Below are 21,046 nucleotides of genomic sequence, written 5' to 3'. Positions count from 1 at the left end.
GACTCTGTACTCGGTTTTCTGACCTCATTGCCAACATTCGAAAAGTTCTGCTGCCAGGAAGCCAACCTTGGTATCACGTCATTTACACCGAGCTGAGGCGAGCTCAAGTAACTAAGACAACGGACGTGAAACAGCAGCTCAGTGAAGTGATGAACCGGTGCGCTGACATCGTGCAGGTGCTCACGTCTTCACATGTGACCCCTCAAAGCGAAAACCAGGAGACCATGACTCTTTTGCACAACAAACTGCATAAAGCCCAAAACAACACAAGGCATCTGATGGAGTTTACAACCTCATCTGATGGTCAGCTGGATCAGCTCGAGGGTCTGTGCATCCACTGGGGTCTCTCCATTTGCATTTTGTTCAATTCTCTGGATAGGATTTTGGGAACGTCTGGCGCTATGAGCCAACACTCTCCTCAAAAGCAACTTCTCATCTTATTGGAAGGCTCGCTGAGAATCCAGGAAGCTGCATGGCTCACCAGTCTAACTTGTAAAAGTCATTTTAAATCAAAAGAGTTGACAGCTTACCGGAGTGAGTTGAAGACGCTGACTGAGCGCTACCTTCAAGCAACGGAGGACCTCGCCGTACCGCCAAGTATCATGCACCTGGCAAAGCCAGAGCTTCTTCGAAGGAACCTCATTATTAAGATGAAAGAGCTCGCTGGGCTTTTGAGTAAAGCAAATGAATATTATGACACTCCACTCCACAATGTTGTCAGCATTGCTCATTTGGCAGCAAAGCAAACTGAGAAGAACAAATCAGATGACGCACAACAAAGACTTAAACATTCTGTTAGTTTACTCCTTGAGAATGTAAAAGATGCCACCAAAAAAGCGGAAGAGAGCTTCGTCTACATGCGGGATACACCAGAACGTGCCAACCTGCGCTCCATTAACACACATTTGTCATTTGTGATGTCTGACATCATCAGCATGGTGCGTCTCATGGCACAAACAAGCTCAGTCAATGACATATTCAACCTGGAGGTGAAGATTCAGTGCTGGTCAGCAGAAGCTCACTATCTGGTAGAGGAGATCAGTAAGCAAGATGGAATCAACCAAGAAGTAAAGGACAATATCAGAGCAGGCCTTCAGGGCATGACATCAGATGGATGCATTCAGAATGTCCCTATGACATGTGATGGAAAGAGATATAAAGAAACAAAAAAAGCATCTTGGCATATATGTGAAGATGCTGTAAAATCAAAAGTGTCAGCTTGGAATAAAGATGGACTCACAAATACAGTAAAGGATGTAAGTATTTAAATAATTTGTGGAATAGTTCCATATTGGTCTTTTGGGTAAGCAAATAGAGTGCATGTTCCATATATATTTACTATATGTATTTGTATATTGCTCTATGCCATTTTTCACCCCATGTCTGGCATTTTGTTCAAGATTCATGCCTTCATATTTCTCTGCAGGTTACGTCTGGCTCCAAAGATGCATCCTCTCTGACCTCCACCTCCTTTTTGCTGAGACAAGAAAGTGCCAGTTGGGATCCAAAAGACAACAAGATAGTCCAGGAGACCAGGAAGATGGCGGACACACTGTACCACATGACCCAATACTTGAGGAATAGAGGCCCAATACTGGTATGCACCACTAGAGGTCACCCTTATGGATTTTGTTTTTAACTATCATGTAACAGCTTTGGGCTTTGTTTTAATCTTAGAACAAAGAAGCGTTTGTGTGTGCAGCCAAAGATGTGATGACAAGTGGCCAAACGGTGACCAAGTTTATTCAAGTCATAGCTAACCACTGCCTGGATGCACAGTGTGCGCTTGACCTTTCCCTTATAGTGGAACAGATTCTCACCATCACCAACCAGCTTAGCATCCTTTCCAGGTATGCAAACAGGAAAAAAAAGTGAGACCAAAACAATGCAATGAGATCTTCTTTTGTACTGCAGTGTCAATTCTGTAACACCTGGCTGTAAATCATCTGATGAGATCCTGGTGAAGAACACACAGAACCTCCTCCACACAGTTCTTAAAGGGGTTCATGCAGCAGAGACCTCCTGCATCACAGTAAACAGGACAGACCGGCATTTACATATTATGAAACAACATTAAACATCCTTTAAAGTTGCATCTCTTCTCTTATCTGAGGGTTTAAAGCAGCCGGAGCCCAATTCAGATGGAGCCGAAGCGACTGCCTTGTGTTTCCAATGGAAGAAGAACCTGGAGATCCACCGAGCCCAGCAGACCTCCAACCCCAAAACGGATGAGCTGGGTTTGAGGAGGATTTCATCACAATCCGTCATACCAAGTCTGGCATCTCCAGTACAAGACGGCTCCAACTTGATGCTTCAATGGAGAGGTTACAATAATAGACCACAATATTTGCTTTAAGGAGATCACGCTTAGCTTTGACAATGTCCGAGAGGAAATGTGTTTTGTTTTTTTAACGGTTGTAGTTATCAGTCAAAATAAGCCTTTGTTGACTGAGAAAGACAACGTATTTAATATTGTTTCACATAACTCATGTAGCTGCAGTAAAAAAAATGATTCATTTAATGCAATTTTAGGTCAGGTTGTAGTGTAAACATTTAATTCACATTAAGATATGTACAGTGGACTGTATTTAAAAGGTGATTAAATGTACACAGAAAACAAAGCTCACCACAAATAGACATACAAGAAACATGTCTTTAAAAGGCTGCAAAAACAATACAAATAAAAGCTCCAAAATGGCTTAAAATACGCATACAAGCTCATTTTAAGGTAACATGTTTGATATAAAAACAGCTAAAATAAGTGTTAAACTGTTTATTTACAAGTGCATCTCAATGAATGTATTACTTCAGTACAATAAAGAAAACTTTAATTCATTAAATACAGGAAAATATCTTGAACAAGACTGATTCCTACCTACGTTCTAAATTAAGACATTTGGATTATATGTAATATTCCAATTGTTTGAGAAGGGGAATTTTAGATTTGCATTAATTTGTATACCACCTGGATTATCAATGTTTTCTAAGTGAACTAGAAAAGGATTTTCTAATTTGTTGAGATTCACATATTGAGTTTAATGTTACTTGTCAATAGGAAATATTTGATTAAACGTTTAATGGACTTCACAACTTGAATGCATGTAGACCATATTAACAGAACAATTTCATACACATTTAAATTGAAACACTAAGTATAGTTAAATGTCCACTTCACAATTCAAGTAGAAATATACTGCAGGGAAATGGAAAAGTGTCTTTCTGACAAATCAACAATCTAATAAAAAATAAAGAGATGTTAACATGCGCACTCCCATACCATCCACTTATGAATATGTATAAAGTGAATGTACAGGAATAAATAGAATTATAGCTCAATTTTGATTGGCATGTGTCACTAAGATAGCAATTCAATGTAGTTTACTGGGAGAAAGGAGAAGCTGTGGGGTCAAAAGTCTTGAAGACATCTTTGAGAGTCCTGTCTTCGAGCTCCTCCTCGTCCATCTGCTTGGGTTCCTCTACGAGAACTTCCTTCTGCTCCTTCTGTTCCTCTGCATCCTCTTGTGCCCCTGCAGACCCTGGTCCTGCCAGTTTGGCCTGCCTGGCGTCAGTGTATTGGGGTCGGATCAAGCCTGCCAACGCCTGGACTGGAAGATTATGCACTGCGTGGGGAGTGATGATGGAGTCCTGAGAAGATGGCTGTGGACTGTCGAGTGGAGTATGATCGTTCTTGGAGGTATTGTCCGTGGCTTTCATCTCCTCCAAAGAGACACGGCCTTGACTTGGGGAGGTGGCTTGTTTTGAAGGAGTGTCTTTCTTCACTGGATGTTTGAGAATGCCTGCTTTTTTCGGAGGTTCTACCTGATCCTTCTGAACTGACTCTGTCTGATTTCGGGGGTCGTACAGACTGATTCCTCCTAGGATTGTCGTGGGGCTTTCCAGGATGCCCCCCGAAGAAGCCAGCCGTGGCGCGTAGGGTGGCAGCTGTTCGGAAAGGGAGGGGGTAGCACTGGTCTTTTGTAACCTGGCTTCTACAACTCCTCCCGTAGCTTCCTTCTGACCCAGCAGCTTGGAGTCCAAACTTGTTGTACGCCTGATTCTGGGGTCTATATTCTTTTGCTGACGCGGATCTACAGGTCTCTCCGTTGAGGATCCAGATGGCAGACGAGCGAGACGATCCTTTAAACGAGTGGCCGCCAGTCTGGGGTCAGTCAATGGGGGGCTGGAGGCAGGGGCTTGCTCTGGCACACTTGTTCTGTTCATCTGAGCATCAGCGATTAAAGGTGGCAGGGGTAGGTTGATGCTATGCTCCTGTTTGGGTATCAGAGACGGGATCAGGTCTTCAGGAGCCCAGACTACCGTTTGGGCGAAGGCTGGACGTTGAAGCAGAATGTCCACCCGAATGTGGCTGAACTGCTTCAGCTGGCAGCGGGGGTCCCGTAGCACCACATCCGGACTGGCCTCCAATGGGATGAGAGCCGCTCTGTCTCGGAGTTCCCTCTCCCCTTCATCATCCTCTTCACCAGCAGGCTTTTTTGGGCCAGTCGGCTGGTTTGGCTGTCGATAGGTGTTCGAATCCATAGGTCTCGGTTTCCTGGGGTCCCTGGACAGTCGTGGATCCAAACTTGCATCAGACTCCTTTTTCACATCGGGAGGTCTCTGCCGAGGGTCTGCCTTTACACGCGGGTCACTTGGTTGAGTTCTGTCCTTGACAAGTCGTGGGTCGCCCAGAGGTGCTGCAGGAGCCTGTGTTGGGGTCTTGGACTGCTGCATCTCACTCTGCCTCTTCAGACATTTGAGGATGGACGCGACACTACTCCCACCCTCTTCGTCGCTGGAATACCAGTTTGTTGTTTCATCTGGAGGAAAAGATCAAACAAGTTAGACTGGGCTTCTGGTGGAACCTGTTTACGATCAGAAGGGACAATCACCTTTGTTTGTATTCTTATCATTTTGGCTCTCTGCTCTCTGCGGCTCGCTCTCATGTGGCTTGGACTCGGTTTGGTTCTGAGTCAGGTGTAAAATGATGGCTTTCTGCACCGCTGGAGGTAAAGACTGCAACTGAACATCTGGACCAATTTTCTGCTGCAGGTTCTGGACCTGGTTCATTCCGGGCTCTACTAACATAACAAAAACAAAGATCCATTGTACCTTAAGCAACTCAAAATTCGTACCAGTGATTGTGACACAAACCGTGATGGCCTGCTGGCTGGTTTTGGAGCAAGTTGTTGAGGACCTCAAGTGGGTTCTGGCTCAACGATGGAAATGGAAATATATTCTGCAGCATTTGTAGTTCTGGCACTGCAGGGAATGGAGGCCTCTGCATATTCACGTGATGATTTATATTTCCATGAAACCCTGGCGGCTGACCAGGTGGAATTGGCTGCTGCATTGGGTAGCCATGTGGCAGCTGTGGTCCAGGAGGGCTCTGGGCGCTCATGGGTGGTCCTGTTGGGTAACCCACAGAACTTGGCGACCCCAAGGAAGGGACTGTGGTGCCGTCAGAGCCTGAAGACACCAAAGCTCCACTTTGTGTTTCTTCTGATCCGCCACTAATTTGCTCAGTGCCTTCATTAGAATCCTGGTAGTTGGTCTCACTGGTATTGAGAAAAAAAAAAACGATTTAAGGGTTCTTGATAAAACACATAACCTAATTTTGGTTTGACTTACTTTGAGGCAATTTTATGCGCCAGGTCCACTGTCGGGTGAACCTTGATTTCGAATAGGGAGGGGATCTTCCCTCCCTGAGAAGACTCATCTGTTGGGCTGCTCTGACCCGGCGTGGGGAGCAAGCCCACCCCTGGAGGCGGCTTGGGAAGTGGGGCGATGCCTTGTTTTCTCAGGTCCTCTAGCTCCAACTCATCCTCACGGGCGTTCTCCTCCTCAGTATTAATGATCTTATCGTGTGTGCAGAAAAGATACTATTAATTGCTTTTGACTATTAATTGCTTTTGAAATCCTATGAATTGCGCAGTTGTTACACTTTAAACATGTCTCACCTTATCGAGCAACTCTTTCGTCACATCAGTCAGAGAATCATGGGAAAATTTGCAGTTGTCACCTTGATAGCATTTGGCTCCGGTGTGAAAGAACTTGCAAGGATATTCACGTTGGGTCGCAAATTAAGGAGTCTCACTGAATGGTCAGGTTACTTTTACAAGGTCATGTATGATTGTCAATGAAGGATATTGTGCATGTAAATGCAATGGTCTCCCTTGCTGCAGTATCCCTGGAGGTAGAACTTACAAAGTTCCTTCTTCTTATCTGGGATGACTAGCTCGTGCTCAAACTTACACTGCTCCCCCTACAGGAAGAGATGAGCACTTGTCTTTTGAGTTGAGTATTTTTAAACAGTATACAGAGAATGCCAGCCAACTGAATCACACTTTGACATCTACAGATTTTTTTGAAGAACTATCATCCACTATTATGTTTTTGTCCTTGGTGTCTAGAAAGTATGTTGAAGTAAGTTGAGGAGATTCACTCAACCATAATTGTAATTTGCTACCATCTTGTGGAATCTATGGACAATTACATGCATTTTTAGTGGTCACTGCAATCACATGCAGATTTAAATGATTCAAGATGACCTAGAAATAAGGACTGTTGGGAAAAAAAGCTCAGAGTTAGTTAAAAAGAAAATGCTATTACTTCTTGCTTCCATAACGCATCTCTATGTAAAACCTTTTCGAAATAGCGTACCTTGATACATCGACCCTCCAGGAAGTACTTGCAAATGTATCTTCCATTGTGTTCCACTGTGTGTTGACTAATAAATTCTTTGCTCATAATCAGTCGCTTCTTCTGAAACCCCGAATTTTTCACTTCCTGTCAAATAAATAGGAACATGTTAGTGGCCCATAATAATTTGCTGAAAATAAAAGATTTGATGAGCATACAGGAGCGCCGTCTTCCATGTCCTGGTCAGCCCCTCTGCCTCGTCCTCCACGTCCCATCCAAGGTTTGCCGCCCTTCATCTTTTTGTTCTTATTGAGCATCCCACGTCCTCTTCCCGGTCCACTTCCTCTGCCTCTACCTCTCGGCCCAACTGCAGTGAAACAAATTTGTGCTTTGTTTATTGCTATTTAACATGTTTGGGATGAAAGATTAGTTTGGTGCTTTCTCACATTGTCTCATGCCCCTCATGTTCCCCCTCTTCCCCATCATCTGGTCTTTCGCATAGCGGCCTCTTCCCGGCCCGGGTGTTGAATCTTTCGACTGGTGGTACTCTGACTCATCTTCATAATGATCCTCCTCATCTTCATAGTCATCGCTATAATCACTGTACTTGTCAAAATTGCTGCTTTTGTGAGGCAGCGGCGGTGACTTATGCAAGTTGCCGCGTGACGCTTTTTGGTCTCTTCCATACTGGAAAATAAACAGACTCATTAACTGCATGAATATACAGTTAATGAGGGGTGGGGTGCATATACTCACCTGAGTATTCTGGATGTCACAATCACGTCCAGATCCATGACTCGGCCTGTTTTTGGGTCTCTCTGGGCGGTCATAGTCAGAGTCGTAGCTGTCAGAACTGGAGCTACTTGAAGATGAGTGATGCTGAAGAGACAGACAGACAGAAACAAATTACATAATGGAATCAATTCAATTTTAATTGTAAGGTCAAGTAGATTACTTTTTGTCTGTCCCGTCTCCTCCTTTTCGACCTTCTCTTCTCTCGTGTCTTTTTGTAGCGTTTCCTTGAGTGCCTGTGAGACTTGTCTTCTTTTTCTTTCGCTTTGTCCCGTTCCTTCTCTTTTGGCTTTTCTTTGTCTTCATTTGCCTCTAGGGCCTCTTTGTTTTCTTCCTCTATCCCGATTCCCTCATCGTCTATTTCTCCATCTTCCAACTCGCCATCCTCCCTGAAATGTCATTCAAAAGGTGAGCACTTCGGTAACTAAAGTCTATGAAAAAAGCAAATCCGCGTCCTAAATTATTTGATTCAATCGATCCATTTCAATATCCTTTTAAGCAGTTCTGAGTAACAACGGGATTAAAAAAAAACATTTATTGGCTCGCATGCCTTTTGCTAGACTTTTTATCTACTAAGGCTGGGAAAGCCAAAGCTATTAATATATGTGCAAAATCCACTTCCATCAAACTTTTATACAGTTTTAACTTTGTTTTCAATCTTCAGTTTAAGGAATGTGGGAGGAAGAAAACCAATGCAAGCACAATTAGAACATGCAAACTCTACACAGGAACGCCAGAGTTGAACTTTGCATACCATGCACGCTGACTGTGCAAAACGCATGCCAAATTCTTCAATGTACCAGGTGTAATTATGTTAATCCTTACAAGAGGGTTGGTCTCTCATTACAAGTTATTGTGCAATCAAATTAAAAGTCAAACCCAAGATAAATATTGCTGCTTTGATGCCAATATCGTTAGCATATTTAGTGGACAATAGACCCTCCGATACTCCGTTTGTTCTTGTGTATTTGCAATTCATATTCCAATTCCATTCTTTTGTAAATTTGGGGGTAGGTTTTTGAATATTTTTTTGGAATGAGAAAAACCTGCACCAGTCCACTACTGAAGCGTCAGATGTCAACTTGTACAATTTTATGATGTACATGGACATTAGGGTAGATATAAACTATCGTAAGTGCTCAATCGTCGTGATCACCATCATATCAGCCCTGAGTGAACATGGTGCAGTACCGCCTAGCGGCCAGCTAAGGAACGAACGTTACTAAAAATGGGCGTGCCATTACGTCATCCCCTGCAGATGGCAACAACGCAGCAATGGATTCATTCCAACACTACAGTACACATAATTATGTCTCCCATCGCATGGAAATGTACGTGAATGAATCGTTTCGACAGACAGGCAGGAAAACTGCAGGCAATCAATGCACTGAAAAGGCATGCAAGAATTGTAAAAGGGGCACCAGGAAATGTATAAACCCCTAAATGTGTGATGAGGAGAAAAAAAAAATGAAAACAATAATGTCGATGCACAGCACTGAAATGCACAGATGATTGTGTTAAGAATTGCATTAAGATTGTTACTCGACCTTTCGTCCCCTGCCAGCTCAGAGTCTGTCATGTTTTTGTCAAAAACAGGGGCTGGGGGACTGGAAACAAGGCTCACAGAGGCCATTGGAAATCAAATCTGCTTCACTTCTCTGTCCAGTACAAGAGTGAATTAACTCAAGCAGTCAATGAGACGTTGTGTTGTGACAGATGCTGGAAGATGTTCAGACTGCAGGAAACAAAAGAACTCACGGTGTTTCATGTCTCGACTGAGACAATGTACAGACACTCTCCTCTTTCATACCAATGACGTTTTAACTCTGTGAGCACAGCTCGATACCCCGCTTTGCTAATGTCCCGTCGGTTGACAGCTGCCATGGTGAAAGAAGAGAGGAGACGGAGGGAGAAACAATCTGTGTTGTAACCATGTTCGTTGATTTCAGCATCTTCACGGGATTTCTCAACAGCGATATCATCTCAAAATGGCTACTCTGCCTCGTCGCGCACATTCCCAAATGCTGTATTCGTCCGCACGTTTCAAACCCATTGCAGCTCTAACTAACTGGAGTCCAACAATCGCCTTCTGTGATTGGTCATTATTTGTTGACGTCATCATAACGGCAATTGTGATTGGTGTAAATTGCTGTCAGTCCTCCCACACACGCACTCTTTCGCACATATATGTCTACGACTAACTTGAAATTAGAGAATTTGTTCTTGGGATCAATTTCTTATTTTCGTAATTTAATACCACAGCCGACTTTTAATATATATATTTTAAATGTACACAAATGTTGATGAGAAAGCAACAACTGAGCCCTGAACACTCGCGCTTTCCACTTTGACCACAACGTGTCGCTGTAACTCTCTAAAAATATGAAGCGCAAACGGTAAAAAATGAGGTTGGAAGCACCAAACCAGAGAAAAATTGAAGATTGAAAAAAAAAAATACAGTTGAAAATGTTAATTCCATTATTTATAAATAGGAGTTCTCCCTACAGGCATAATATTAAATATCAACTACAACTTAGATTAGGCAACAATTAGTCATATAATTGCCAATCACAATGCACGCGCGTACGTGTGCGCGCGCAGGCGCACGCATGCACACTTACACGCATGTACGCACTCACGCACTAATGTTCCTATTCTAAAAAATATTTGTAAGTTTTTTTCGCAACACTTATGGAGTTATTAACTGATCACAATGAAGCTATTTCCATTCCGTTTGAAAGTGGAGATTGCAGCCTTGGTGGGAGGGATTCTTGCAGCAGAAGCAGGGCGACGTGTAAGAAGTCAGAGCACAAACTTTCCAGGAGCACCGATCCATCTTAGACACCTGATGAGCATCCCACTAAAACGATCCGAGTCCAACTGAAGGACGCTTATATTAACTTGACTGTTAGGTGCAACAGGGTCTTCCTATAAGAGGAGCAAATTAGTAATTGGACGTGGAGATATGGGGCTGCCTTTTTGGTGCAGGTGTTTACTTTTGCTGTGTTTGACAGCTGTTCATGGCCATGCTGCAGTTCAGGTAAGAATATAGTTGTCTAATGTGATTTTTGGAAGTGTTGTTTGAGAGCATCTTTTCTCTTTTTTTTTCTTTTTTTTTTTTGTATCATATTCAGAAAAATAATACTAGTGATAGAGGCAAAATGAGTTTTGCTGGAAGATTTGGAGTGCTCGTGTCTTGTCAACGAGAGGCATGTAGGGCACTAGCAACAACCACAGGTTGAAACTTGGTACAATATGATTTTTAATTCCTGGGCGCTAGTTGCTGTTGTAGTAAGCCCCCCTTCTTATAAATAGGAGTACAGGAATTCAAGGTATGCCGCCCATGAGAAATTGCTTCAATGAGCATGTGATTAATAAACCTTGCATGAAGGATTAAACACAACTCTGTACTGAGTTGGCATAAAATTTTGCTCAAGTAACTGATTGTGGTATCTATTCAGCTTTAATTTTGGTCATTCTGGATCACCCAATAAGCTTACTGTCCTGCTGCCATGCAAAATATACAAAGAAGCAGCGTTTGGACTCGTGTCCTACAGACATCTGCCAGACAGATTTTGTCTTGCTGTGTTTGGGATGCACTTAGAAACGGAATAGGCTGAGGTTGTTTATCTTCTGATTGAAAGTAGTAGAGTATGGTAAACACGAGAAAATGTAATGACAATTACAAACATAATGCATACATACTTCAATAAGGGTGATTTGTTTTCCAATGTCCTTGCTTTGATCCACAGACCTGCATGGATAAACATCAAGTGGTTGGGGTGTTGCGACAGATGGAGAAGTTTCTGAAAGGCCAAGAGGTTCGATTCACAGAGGGCTTCCGGATCATGAAGTCAAAACTGGCAACGCTACAAAATTCTGTCTCCAAGTTGCCTCAAGCGGATCAGTCAGCTGGTGAGTGATAAACTGTCATATCACCTAATCATCTATGATTGTAGTTTACCAAGGTGCAGAACTATACCGGAGAATGCTGACATTTAGATTATTTACATGAGAAGTGCAAAATATTTGAAACGTAATGCAGTTTGGGTACCCTCATAATCCAAACACCAGTTCGACGTGCCAAAATGCCATGGGAAATACGGTATATATATTTTAAACATTTTCCCCTAAACTTAACTAAACTCAAATGAAATAATTGCAGCATTTATTCATTGTTGCAAGACGATGAGCATTGTTTCCACAATAACAACATAACTGCAAACAGAGAGTAACTAATTTACACAGTCAGTACTGCCAATTTGGGGTTTTGGAGCTATATATTTGGAGATAATCCCAACCGCTCGACTGACTATTTTAGAGTTTAATTCCCATTGAAACATGAGCAGAATCATTTTCACATTATTTTCTTTATAAAGTCCTTTGGAACAAGCAAGTCAGAATTTGGCCCAAATTTAAAGCAGAAAGGAGTAATTAGTTTAGTATTTGGGACTCGTGGACCCACAGGGGTACAGGGGGTCCAGTTTAAAAATCACTGTTTGTAGCGTGTAAATGAATGGCATCATGGTAGTAATTCAGTGCTGTTCTAAGGTTAAAAGGCATCATACTACGGTATATGAAAAGGTGACTAATGATACAAAATACTCTATACATAATATAAGTATGATACATTCATCGTTCTTCCAGATAAAACAGCAGATGCCTGCTATTCTGAGATTACTATTAAGAAATTCCAGGTCAACTGTCACTGCGGTAGTCATTCAAAAAAGAAAGTACAATTGTGGGATTGTTGATGTTACTTGGCCGGTTTGTTAGGGTAATCTCCAGGTCAAAACTCCTCATCATTTTTCACCGAATGCCAAAATCTAAAAATACAAATCGGTGCAATTAAGGTGTTGCTTGGGTTCAGACATTCACTATTGAAAATCTAAAAAAACAAAATAACAGCTTTACGCCTTCCCTTTCATGTTCCTGTGCACACATTTTTCTCATGTGGCGTGATTCCGTCATGAAGCTTATCCTGTTCATCTGGAAAACATTGAACTGCAAAATTGGTCTCAAGGCACAAAAGAACGTAACTGCGAGTTGTTATTAAATGCTTTCTCACAATCGGTGAAGGAAGCCGAAACGTGTAATAAAAATGGAAAGTGGATGTCCATTTATAATGTTATGTAATGTTAATACTGTATTTTATGCAGGCATTCAACTTTCCAGTCTGCTGCTAATGATGCGTTTTAGACTGCTCAGTGACACGTGTCCATCCGCAGGCAGTGAGGATGTTGGGAGGCTTGTTGTTCTCCACGTGTGATCAGCCTCTCTCTTCTTCTTTTTCCTCTTCATAGCTCCCGCCACCTGTCGGCCTCTGGAAGAACTGGAGCACGGGACAAAGTTTGGATCCAAACACCTGGCCGGACATGAGGTGCATTTTGCTTGCTCGCAGGGCTACCACCTCGTGGGTTCAGCTACACGTGTGTGCCAAGACAATGGCACATGGAGCGGTGTGGACGCCGTCTGTAAAGGTGAGGTGATCGCCACTTAACCTGCTACTAAATGGAAAAAGTATAGTGTGAGACTAAAATGCTGGTCCGCTCCAATTCAAAGTGCCATTCAATTCCACTTTTGATGTCAATTGAATTCCAAGATAATTTCATTCATCATTTATTTATTTATATGTTTTCTTCATTTTGCAACAACACACCCAGACTGCATGGAGGTCATGCAAGTGAACCACTACACTATCAGGCACACTCATTTCATTGCAGTTCACTTTTCATTTAGCTACTTTGTATTTCAAATTCAATTATTTTCAATATTCAGTCCAAATCTGATTCTAGTTTTACTGCAATGCCATGTCAAATTCAAGTTGGATCCCATTCACATACCGATTCAGATTCCAAATTCAAATCCACTTTTTATTCCATTTCAGAATACATTTGAAATTCACAAGTTTATTTGTCTACAGGGGGTTAATAAAGTGCACAATGTCTCAGTAAATAAACATCCACCAGCCCCCCCAAAAAATCCAGAATGCAGGTAAAGGTAGCCTTCTTCACAATGCTTGCAGCTCTTTCATATTCTGGAAGAAGGCCTAGTTGAATGTGGAATCTAATATCCACTATCACAATCCACTTTATTTCATTCCTCTGTGGGATGCATTCCCTATAGCCAGCTTTGTGCCTCTCCTGAATAGCAGTGCATTGGGTAACTGTCAGACCCCCTCTCGTTTCACTCTTTCTTCTCCTCTCACTATCTTGCTCATGTTTCTTGACAGTGGTGTCCCGGTTGATGGGATTTGGACCTGAAATGATATCCCACCCATGGTCTGATAGCGCAGAAGTATGCTAAGCATGCTCTTCATAGCCCCATCAACCTGCAGTGGCAGCACTTTTCCTCCCCCAAAAGGCCACATTTTTCAACGTGTTTATTGATATTCACCTTTAGAGCAACACGAAAAGGCATGACCCTGTAACAGTATTATCTCTGTTCATGTTTTTGTTTTTTTTTCTTCAAAACCTAGCATCAGCATTCTAATTTTAGCCACGCTTAACAAACAATATTGACATAGAACGTTGAATTGGGTGAATTTAAATGAGGTTAAAAATATTTTCTTTAAGGTCTTCAGTTGAAAATCTTGTTTTCTATTGCGTGCAATCTTTTAACACTGAAGTAATGAAAAGAAAATATTAATAAGGATTCATCATGAGGCTACATAAAGGGTACACAGACATCTACTGTACGTAAATAAAACCAGACTGCCAACATCCCTATTACAGATAATATTTTATGGAGTGTCCTGCGATTGGCTGGCAACAATTTTACTGTGTTAGGCTCCATCACACCCGCAACTCTACTGAGGGTAAGGAGTCCAGACGGTTTTATAGGGATCTGTGCCATATGGTTCTTTGTAGCTCTTGTCTCTATGTGTATTTATTCCCCCTTTCACCAGCCTTATTATTATCTTGTCATTTTCTTATATGCGGTGCTTCAGTTTACGTAGTTTGTGCACATTTAAGCGGAAATAATCACGTGTCAGGAGAATTCACAGATACGGATGAGTCCATTTGCAGACAGTGATGAGTTAGACAGTGTCAATGCCCAGAGAACTCTTGAAATAACAGCTTTAACATCATAGTCATTGTTTCCATTGTATCAAACTTTTAAGGTTGCTGTTTTCAAGATTTACTTTTGGAATATTCAAGTCAGCACGAGAAGTAAAGGCAGCAAGTAGCAGTACCAAGCAAAATTGCAGAATGGATTGATTTTTCGGCTTAATTTATATTTCAGACATGCAAATAGGAAATACTTTTTAAAAGAAAAACATTGACTTGACTTCAGCTCCCATCAACACCAGTAGGACAAGTATAATCAGAAATAGATTGCTGTGTCAGTATTATAACGTAACTCAAGAGAATGTTTATATTTGTGTTACCCTCTGTCTCCTGCTACTTCAGATGTCAGCGAATGTGCAAGTAACCCCTGCCAAAATGGAGGTACCTGCGTGGAAGGTGTCAATCAGTACAAATGCACCTGCTCACAGAGCTGGAGTGGTTCTCACTGCCAGCACCACACTCAGACCGGTAGGATGTAACTCAATACAAACCACACTGCTTTTTATTAAGCCCGATTCTATTTCCTTTATTTCAGCTCCTCCCGAGTGGAGCGTAATGAACGATCCAGCGTTCAGCCGAAAACCTCGCTGTGCCCAGGTGAACCGGGCCCAACACTGTAGTTGTGATGCAGGCTTCCACATGAGTGGAACATCTGATAACAGCATCTGCCAAGGTGAGCTCCTGTTCACCGTAATGTGTTACTTCAAGAACTTTAGATTATGTTGACACTTGGCCATCTTAGCAACTGCATGACATAAACGGTGCAAGAAAACATCCACTAAATAACAGAATCTTCGACTGCTAATCAGTGGAGGCCAGTTTGTAACAAACAAAATAATCCTATCGAGAGGTCACAAGCTGATTAGCATCCATTTAGGTCACAGTTCAGGTGCTCTGATGTGCAGTAATTGTGTGAATGATTAAGAGACAAGCAATGTTAAATGATGCAAGCGCATCTTAATATTTTGAAACACTTCATTTGTGTCTTTACAACGTACACGATAGGCAGCAGCACACTCAGACGGGTAGGTACTCAATAAACCACACAGGCAACCTGGTAGACAGAAACAGTCTTCCCATATGTTTGTTCCAGAATGTGCTTTTAATATGGTGAATTTCCTCCATCCCAAACATTCCTGCCGTCCTGTGTACAGCAGCCCTGCACGGTCCTGAGATGCCTGCCTTTTCCTGTTTTTAACAGATGTCAATGAGTGTGAAGTCTACCGTCTGGACCAGGGAGGGACTTTATGCGTCCATGAATGTGTCAACGTCCCGGGCTCATACCACTGCTCCTGTCCCGGTGGCTATAAGTTGCTCCCAGATGGGCGGAGCTGTGAGGGTGAGCGACAAGAGGGCACAGGGGACAAAGGCTCATTCACAAGGCTTTAACAGCTGCAGATCTGACTTTGTGTGTGTGTGTGTGTGTGGGGTTACCTGTGATTTTATTTACCACAGTGCAAAAGCTGTCAAACTCCTCGATTCTCCTTATGACCAATTTTTGGAGCAAAATGTTTGGCCCCGGGATGAATGAGCTCAGCATTTCCCAGCAGGAATGATCTTTAGAACATGAAGCATTTAAGTGAGACTGACCCGAAAAACCAAATAAACAAATGGAGCTCAGCACCCGGGTGCTCAGACTGAGGACGGTCTGGCTGCAAGCCCCTCCACTCTACTTACATGCCTCTACTGTTTTGTCTTCCAGATGTGGACGAATGTTTAAACCAGCAGCACAACTGTAGCCGAGGAACAACATGTATCAACACTGGGGGAGGCTTTCAGTGCGTCAACCCAGACTGTCCTCGTTCCCATGGCAACATCAGCTACGTTAAAACATCACCTCTGTACGTGTACCTTTTAAACTTTTTGGCCCTTTTATCTTTTAAGTAGTGCTACTGGGCTCCTGGTGTGACATTTTGACTAATGGCAGGAAAAAGGAGAGTAAAATGTCAAGTTTGCATTCACATTTATTTATGACTCTCAAAACATTTCCAAATTTCCCTTGTAAATCAGGTCTGAATGTGGAGGGTAGCTCACTCAAGAAGAAGGTAATAGTAGTTGCTTAAAACAAAGACAACTACAGATTTCATTCATGTTGACTTTTGTTCTGCTTCTTTATGTCAACACAATATTTGCTAGGAATCATAAACTAAGCTTTTTTTTTAACCGCTCAACGAGTTAAGGAAAGGTTAAATAAGGTCGTCATCATCAGCATATTTATTATTTATATTTGTGTTTGCTTTAACGCCACAACAAACTACAACAATTATATAAAGTTAGTATAGACAAAATTTTTGATGAACATTTTGAATGGGATATCATAGCATGTTGTGACTGGTGAGTGTATTTCATCATTATTAACCTTGGAGTGCATCTCAAAGGAGGAAGATGAGATGATTGTACGCACACACACAGAAGCCACATGAGAAGCCCAAAACTACAAAAATAAAATTTGTGGTTCAAGCTGTATAATAGTGAAGCAAACCATATGTGACAAGAGCATGCATACTCAGCAGAACCTCATTGCCAAACATTATTTTCTCTTTAATGCTGTCCAATTGCTGAGAAACATTACAACGTCTCTGTCAAGCCAAGCTGCCCGGTCGAAAGGACTGAAACATAGCACTGTGTGCTCTTACTGAACCAGCAGTGTGGTTGAACACCAATGCCAGCAGAGGAGATGACTGAATCTTTTGGCAGACGCTAACATGGACAAAGCAAAGTATTGCTTAGCACCGTAGCTTAGCCCAATCAGATGCTACATTCCAAAACGTGCAGCCTCACCAGACTCAAAAATTCAAAATAATCATGCAAAGTTTCGAATGAGCCAAAAAATGTCACAGTGTTAAAATGACACTTTGACTCTCGGCTCTCATTGTGGATGGAGTTCATCAGATGCAGATGTACTTAATAGAATGTCCATTGACTGGATGTCATTGTTCATTCTTCATAACCACGTTCATTTTCCATGCATTCTAAATGATACCGACTGAAGGAAACAATCATCTTAAAAGGAAATTGAAAATGCCACACATTTCCCATAATTTGCCAGATTTTATTGTAGCCACAATAGAATTGTAACGGTTCTATTAAAGACACAGACACACAAAAATTTGATTTTAATAAGATGGACATGATTCTAGAAATTTCCCCCCAGCTTGCATTCAGGTTCTGAGTCACTCTGAGTTTTATGTCAAGGGTCTCCACTTATGAAACATAACCGCACACGGAAAGGAAATCAAAGAGTATTTATCTTTCCTGTCCCTCTAACATGATTTGTTCCTTGATTTTTTTTTTTTTTTGTAGTCAGTGTGAGAGGAATCCCTGCCCCATGGAAAGCCGTTCCTGCCACCTCGCTCCAAAGACCGTCTCGTTCCACTACCTCTCCCTTCCTTCCAACGTACAGACCCCCGCCACCCTTTTCCGTATGGCCACCGCCGGGGCCCCCGGGCGTGCAGGGCCTGACAGCCTGCGCTTTGGCATTGTTGGAGGAAACTCCCGGGGTACCTTTGTCATGCAACGCTCAGACAGACAAACCGGCGAGCTGATTCTGGTTCAACAGCTGCGCGGGCCGCAGGAGATCAATGTGGACGTGGACATGTCGGAATATGCCGACCGCACTTTCCAAGCTAAGCATGTGGCCAGAGTCCATGTTCTTGTGTCACCCTACAACTTCTGAGGAGATTGAGGAGGCACCGATCGTACTGCCCACCTTCATTCCATTGCGGCCGGTCGCAGGACAGAGGGTGATTCACTCTAAGATTTTCTAGTTTAAGTACTCAAACGACTGTGCAGTAAAAATATGGCAGCAGTAAAATGTCACTCTGTGACAGAGCACAGACATCCATTGGAGCCCAAAAAACTATATTGAGGCAGCATAAAATATTCCCATTTGTTTTGCAGCGACTGCTCTCTCAAGACGAACACAAAATTCAAGAACAGAGCCCGAATTTAGATTTGCATTTTTAAAAACTTGTGGACACTTTCCAGAGGAACATTTTTTTTTTTTTAAATATTCATTTGGAAGAGCAGGACACTTTCCATGGCACTAAATGCAAATTGGGTATCAACCGGAAAATTTGGGTAATTCTTCTTTCAAACGTTAACACATGCAGGAATATATTTGCCGGAGTGGAGCGGAATCCTTTTACCTCCAAAATTATCACTGTTCAGGAGTAAAAATTACACAATTTGGAAAATTGTGACATGGAAAATATCAAATTCCTTAACCAGAGAGCATTACTTTTGACAATAACACCACTGTCCTGTCCCCCCTGTTTTAACGATGATTTACTCACTACTAGACACATGGACACCTATAAAGTTAGTGTATATTTTGGATATTTTATTACTGGTTCTTGCATTAACTTCCATCACATACTGTATATACACACTATTCAATCTTTCTTTTTTTTGTGGAGAGTGGAAAGTGGATAATCAACAGTAGCAGGAGATTCCATATTCCACACTTGATACATCATGTATTTTAAGGATGATAACAACTGGATGAGTTTAAATATTGTCTTTACATAAATAAAATAAACTCAGTATAACATCTCAGCTTTTTACCTCACTCAATGCCGAACAGTGCGCCACTGCTTGTTTTCAAGTTAGAGTTAGGTAGTGAAACCAAAGCACAGGGGATTAATAAATCCTGGATAATGATCAAATGTTCTCTGAATAGATGACAAGGAAGGTTTCAGCAAACTTTCAAAGCAGTTTGGATCTCATCGCGGGAACTGTCAAATATGTAAAAACACATCTCACGGTGTCTATTTTTTTTTTTTAATAAGACACTAATGTTCAACATGTGTGCTGTCTTCCTTCCCTCTGTCCTCTCACATCTCCATCCAGGGCTTTACATTTGGACTAAAATCTAGAGGGCAGGGAGTGCATGCTCTTTATTTTATTTTTTTGCCGTCTTGTATGATGTCATGGGAAATCTTTGCAAACGTTGCTCAACATTACCGTATAAGCCTCCAGAGCTCAGTTCAGTGAGCATCACACTAACTGTAGGAATGAGTTTTTGCCTTTACTTGAACTGTTTATTTTCTTAATCTCAGAAGATCAACCAGTCCAAACAAGGGGTGTCAAGAGAAGACGAAAGTCAGGAGAGAAGAAAAATACACACAGGAAGTTTTTAATAGCGCAGCGTAACCAAACACATGACTATTTATTGACGTTAAGGCAGTGGTGTTTGTATTGTTTTAACATTTTACAATCTTATTTTGTGCGATGAATAAGAATTTTGGAAAAAGAAAAAGCTTTCTGTCATGAAAGCTGACATTTAAAGTGCCTCTGATTAACCCCAAATAGGGTTAGCTGCTCATTTTTGTAGTCACAACTTACTGAGCAATTCACAGTGCGCAAAGAACTTCCTCAGAATCACGTCGCTCTCAATGTTCAAAGACATTAATCAAAAGAATGGTCCAAAAGAATTTCCAAAGCATGTAATATTCCACGGAACACAGTGCACACAATCATCATCAAGCGGCGAAAACATGGCACAACAGTGACATTACCAGGAACTATTAGAGTGTACAACCCCATTATTTATTTATTTTTTTCCCCCCTCTCAAAAGAATTTATTTGATTTATTTTTCAATGGAGGTATTGGTCACAAAACTTGTGTCTCTACAGTTAATAAAGAATCCAAATCAAAGTTTGGGAAGCATCCCATAACCAGCTGTGTTCAACCTCAAAGGTTCCACACTCCTCGTACTGGAGCGTTTAGTTTGTCCTCAGACTTGTCCTCAGCTAGGCACATGTTGCATCCATTTTGACGAGGAGGAAGGATGTTGCCAGAGACAATTGGAGAATGTCTGGCTTGCTAACGCAAGCCATTTGCTGGGGTGGGGGAGAGAGAGGGAGAGAGAGAGAGAGAGAGAGAGAGAGAGAGAGAGAAGGAAGGCCTTGAGACAGGTCCAGGTTCCAGTGTGTTTTGGCCCGTGGGTCTCAAACCTGCGGTGGCTTGAGTCCTCACAGCAGTCCAAACTTGCAGGGGAGGACGATATGAGTAAGTTAGAAGCTACTAAATGCTCAACTAAAATGTTGATCCAGTTTACTCTTTTGGGGATTCAACGCACCTTTTTTTCCTAATGATTAAATGTGTTAATTGTGAAATTTATTTCAATTGAATTTTGCCTATGAAAAATTCTTATTTTTGTTGAGAAAGAAGAATTAACAGATGTGAGTTTGGCAATTTATTTATTTCAATCCGTAAATCAGAAGCTCAATGAAAGATGTCAACACATCCATCAACATGCGGATGTTAGTATTCTGTTACGTTCTGGTCACAGTGGCCTCAGATGTTTTGTCCGTTCTCAATGAAAAGCTCAAATGATGAGTTTGAATTGAGAAAGCAGCTCACCCTTAGCAACCATGTTGAGGAGCTAGCTCAACAGGTTTTCACATTTTACTACAAAGAGAAGAAGCCATCTCTGATGTGATATTACAAACCAAGGAACACAGGAGCATCTTGTCCCATGATTTGGCAATTTACAGGCACATCATAATAATCCACTGAAAGAGTTGTAATGCTTTTGTTC

General features: G+C 41.9%; 3 protein-coding genes across 7 annotated transcripts in view; 2 read left to right on the top strand and 1 right to left on the bottom strand.

Annotated features, from left to right (window-relative positions):
* The window catches only part of LOC125978883 (uncharacterized), a 5,191-nt gene extending 2,486 nt beyond the window's left edge, over nt 1-2,705 (top strand). Inside the window, exons 2-6 of the mRNA XM_049736728.1 lie at nt 1-1,256; nt 1,427-1,597; nt 1,678-1,850; nt 1,915-2,032; nt 2,114-2,705. The exon at nt 1-1,256 is cut by the window's left edge and continues 1,987 nt beyond it. Coding sequence (XP_049592685.1) covers nt 1-1,256; nt 1,427-1,597; nt 1,678-1,850; nt 1,915-2,032; nt 2,114-2,356 — 1,961 coding nt within the window. The 3' untranslated portion in view covers nt 2,357-2,705. The remainder of the gene's footprint in view (nt 1,257-1,426; nt 1,598-1,677; nt 1,851-1,914; nt 2,033-2,113) is intronic.
* Nucleotides 2,527-9,478, bottom strand: LOC125978994 (zinc finger CCCH domain-containing protein 6). 5 transcript variants are annotated; one of them, XM_068652657.1, is made up of 13 exons: nt 9,190-9,478; nt 8,979-9,089; nt 7,595-7,820; nt 7,396-7,518; nt 7,086-7,326; nt 6,858-7,006; nt 6,661-6,786; nt 6,148-6,262; nt 5,958-6,067; nt 5,629-5,879; nt 5,152-5,555; nt 4,890-5,078; nt 2,527-4,817 (listed from the first exon to the last, which is right to left on the bottom strand). In XM_068652657.1, the coding sequence occupies exons 2-13, from the start codon at nt 9,062-9,064 to the stop codon at nt 3,379-3,381; spliced, it is 3,459 nt and encodes a 1,152-aa protein (XP_068508758.1). In that variant the 5' UTR covers nt 9,065-9,089; nt 9,190-9,478; the 3' UTR covers nt 2,527-3,378. The 5 variants fall into 5 exon arrangements, with proteins under 5 accessions (XP_068508758.1, XP_049592906.1, XP_049592907.1 ...); XM_049736949.2 differs by having other exon boundaries at nt 8,979-9,478; XM_049736950.2 differs by having other exon boundaries at nt 4,890-5,075; nt 8,979-9,478.
* Nucleotides 9,479-10,110: 632 nt separating this feature from the next.
* On the top strand, nt 10,111-19,058 carry LOC125978996 (fibulin-7). Its single transcript, XM_049736955.2, has 8 exons — nt 10,111-10,471; nt 11,184-11,346; nt 12,735-12,911; nt 14,844-14,969; nt 15,037-15,174; nt 15,703-15,840; nt 16,204-16,342; nt 17,805-19,058. The coding sequence occupies exons 1-8, from the start codon at nt 10,397-10,399 to the stop codon at nt 18,175-18,177; spliced, it is 1,329 nt and encodes a 442-aa protein (XP_049592912.1). The 5' UTR covers nt 10,111-10,396; the 3' UTR covers nt 18,178-19,058.
* The last annotated feature ends 1,988 nt before the right edge of the window (nt 19,059-21,046 follow it).

This window comes from Syngnathus scovelli, chromosome 12 (genome assembly GCF_024217435.2).
Source record: "Syngnathus scovelli strain Florida chromosome 12, RoL_Ssco_1.2, whole genome shotgun sequence".
Taxonomy (NCBI): Eukaryota; Metazoa; Chordata; class Actinopteri; order Syngnathiformes; family Syngnathidae; genus Syngnathus; species Syngnathus scovelli.
The sequence above is the reverse complement of the archived record's forward strand: the minus strand, read 5'-3'. Positions and strand labels throughout refer to the sequence as shown.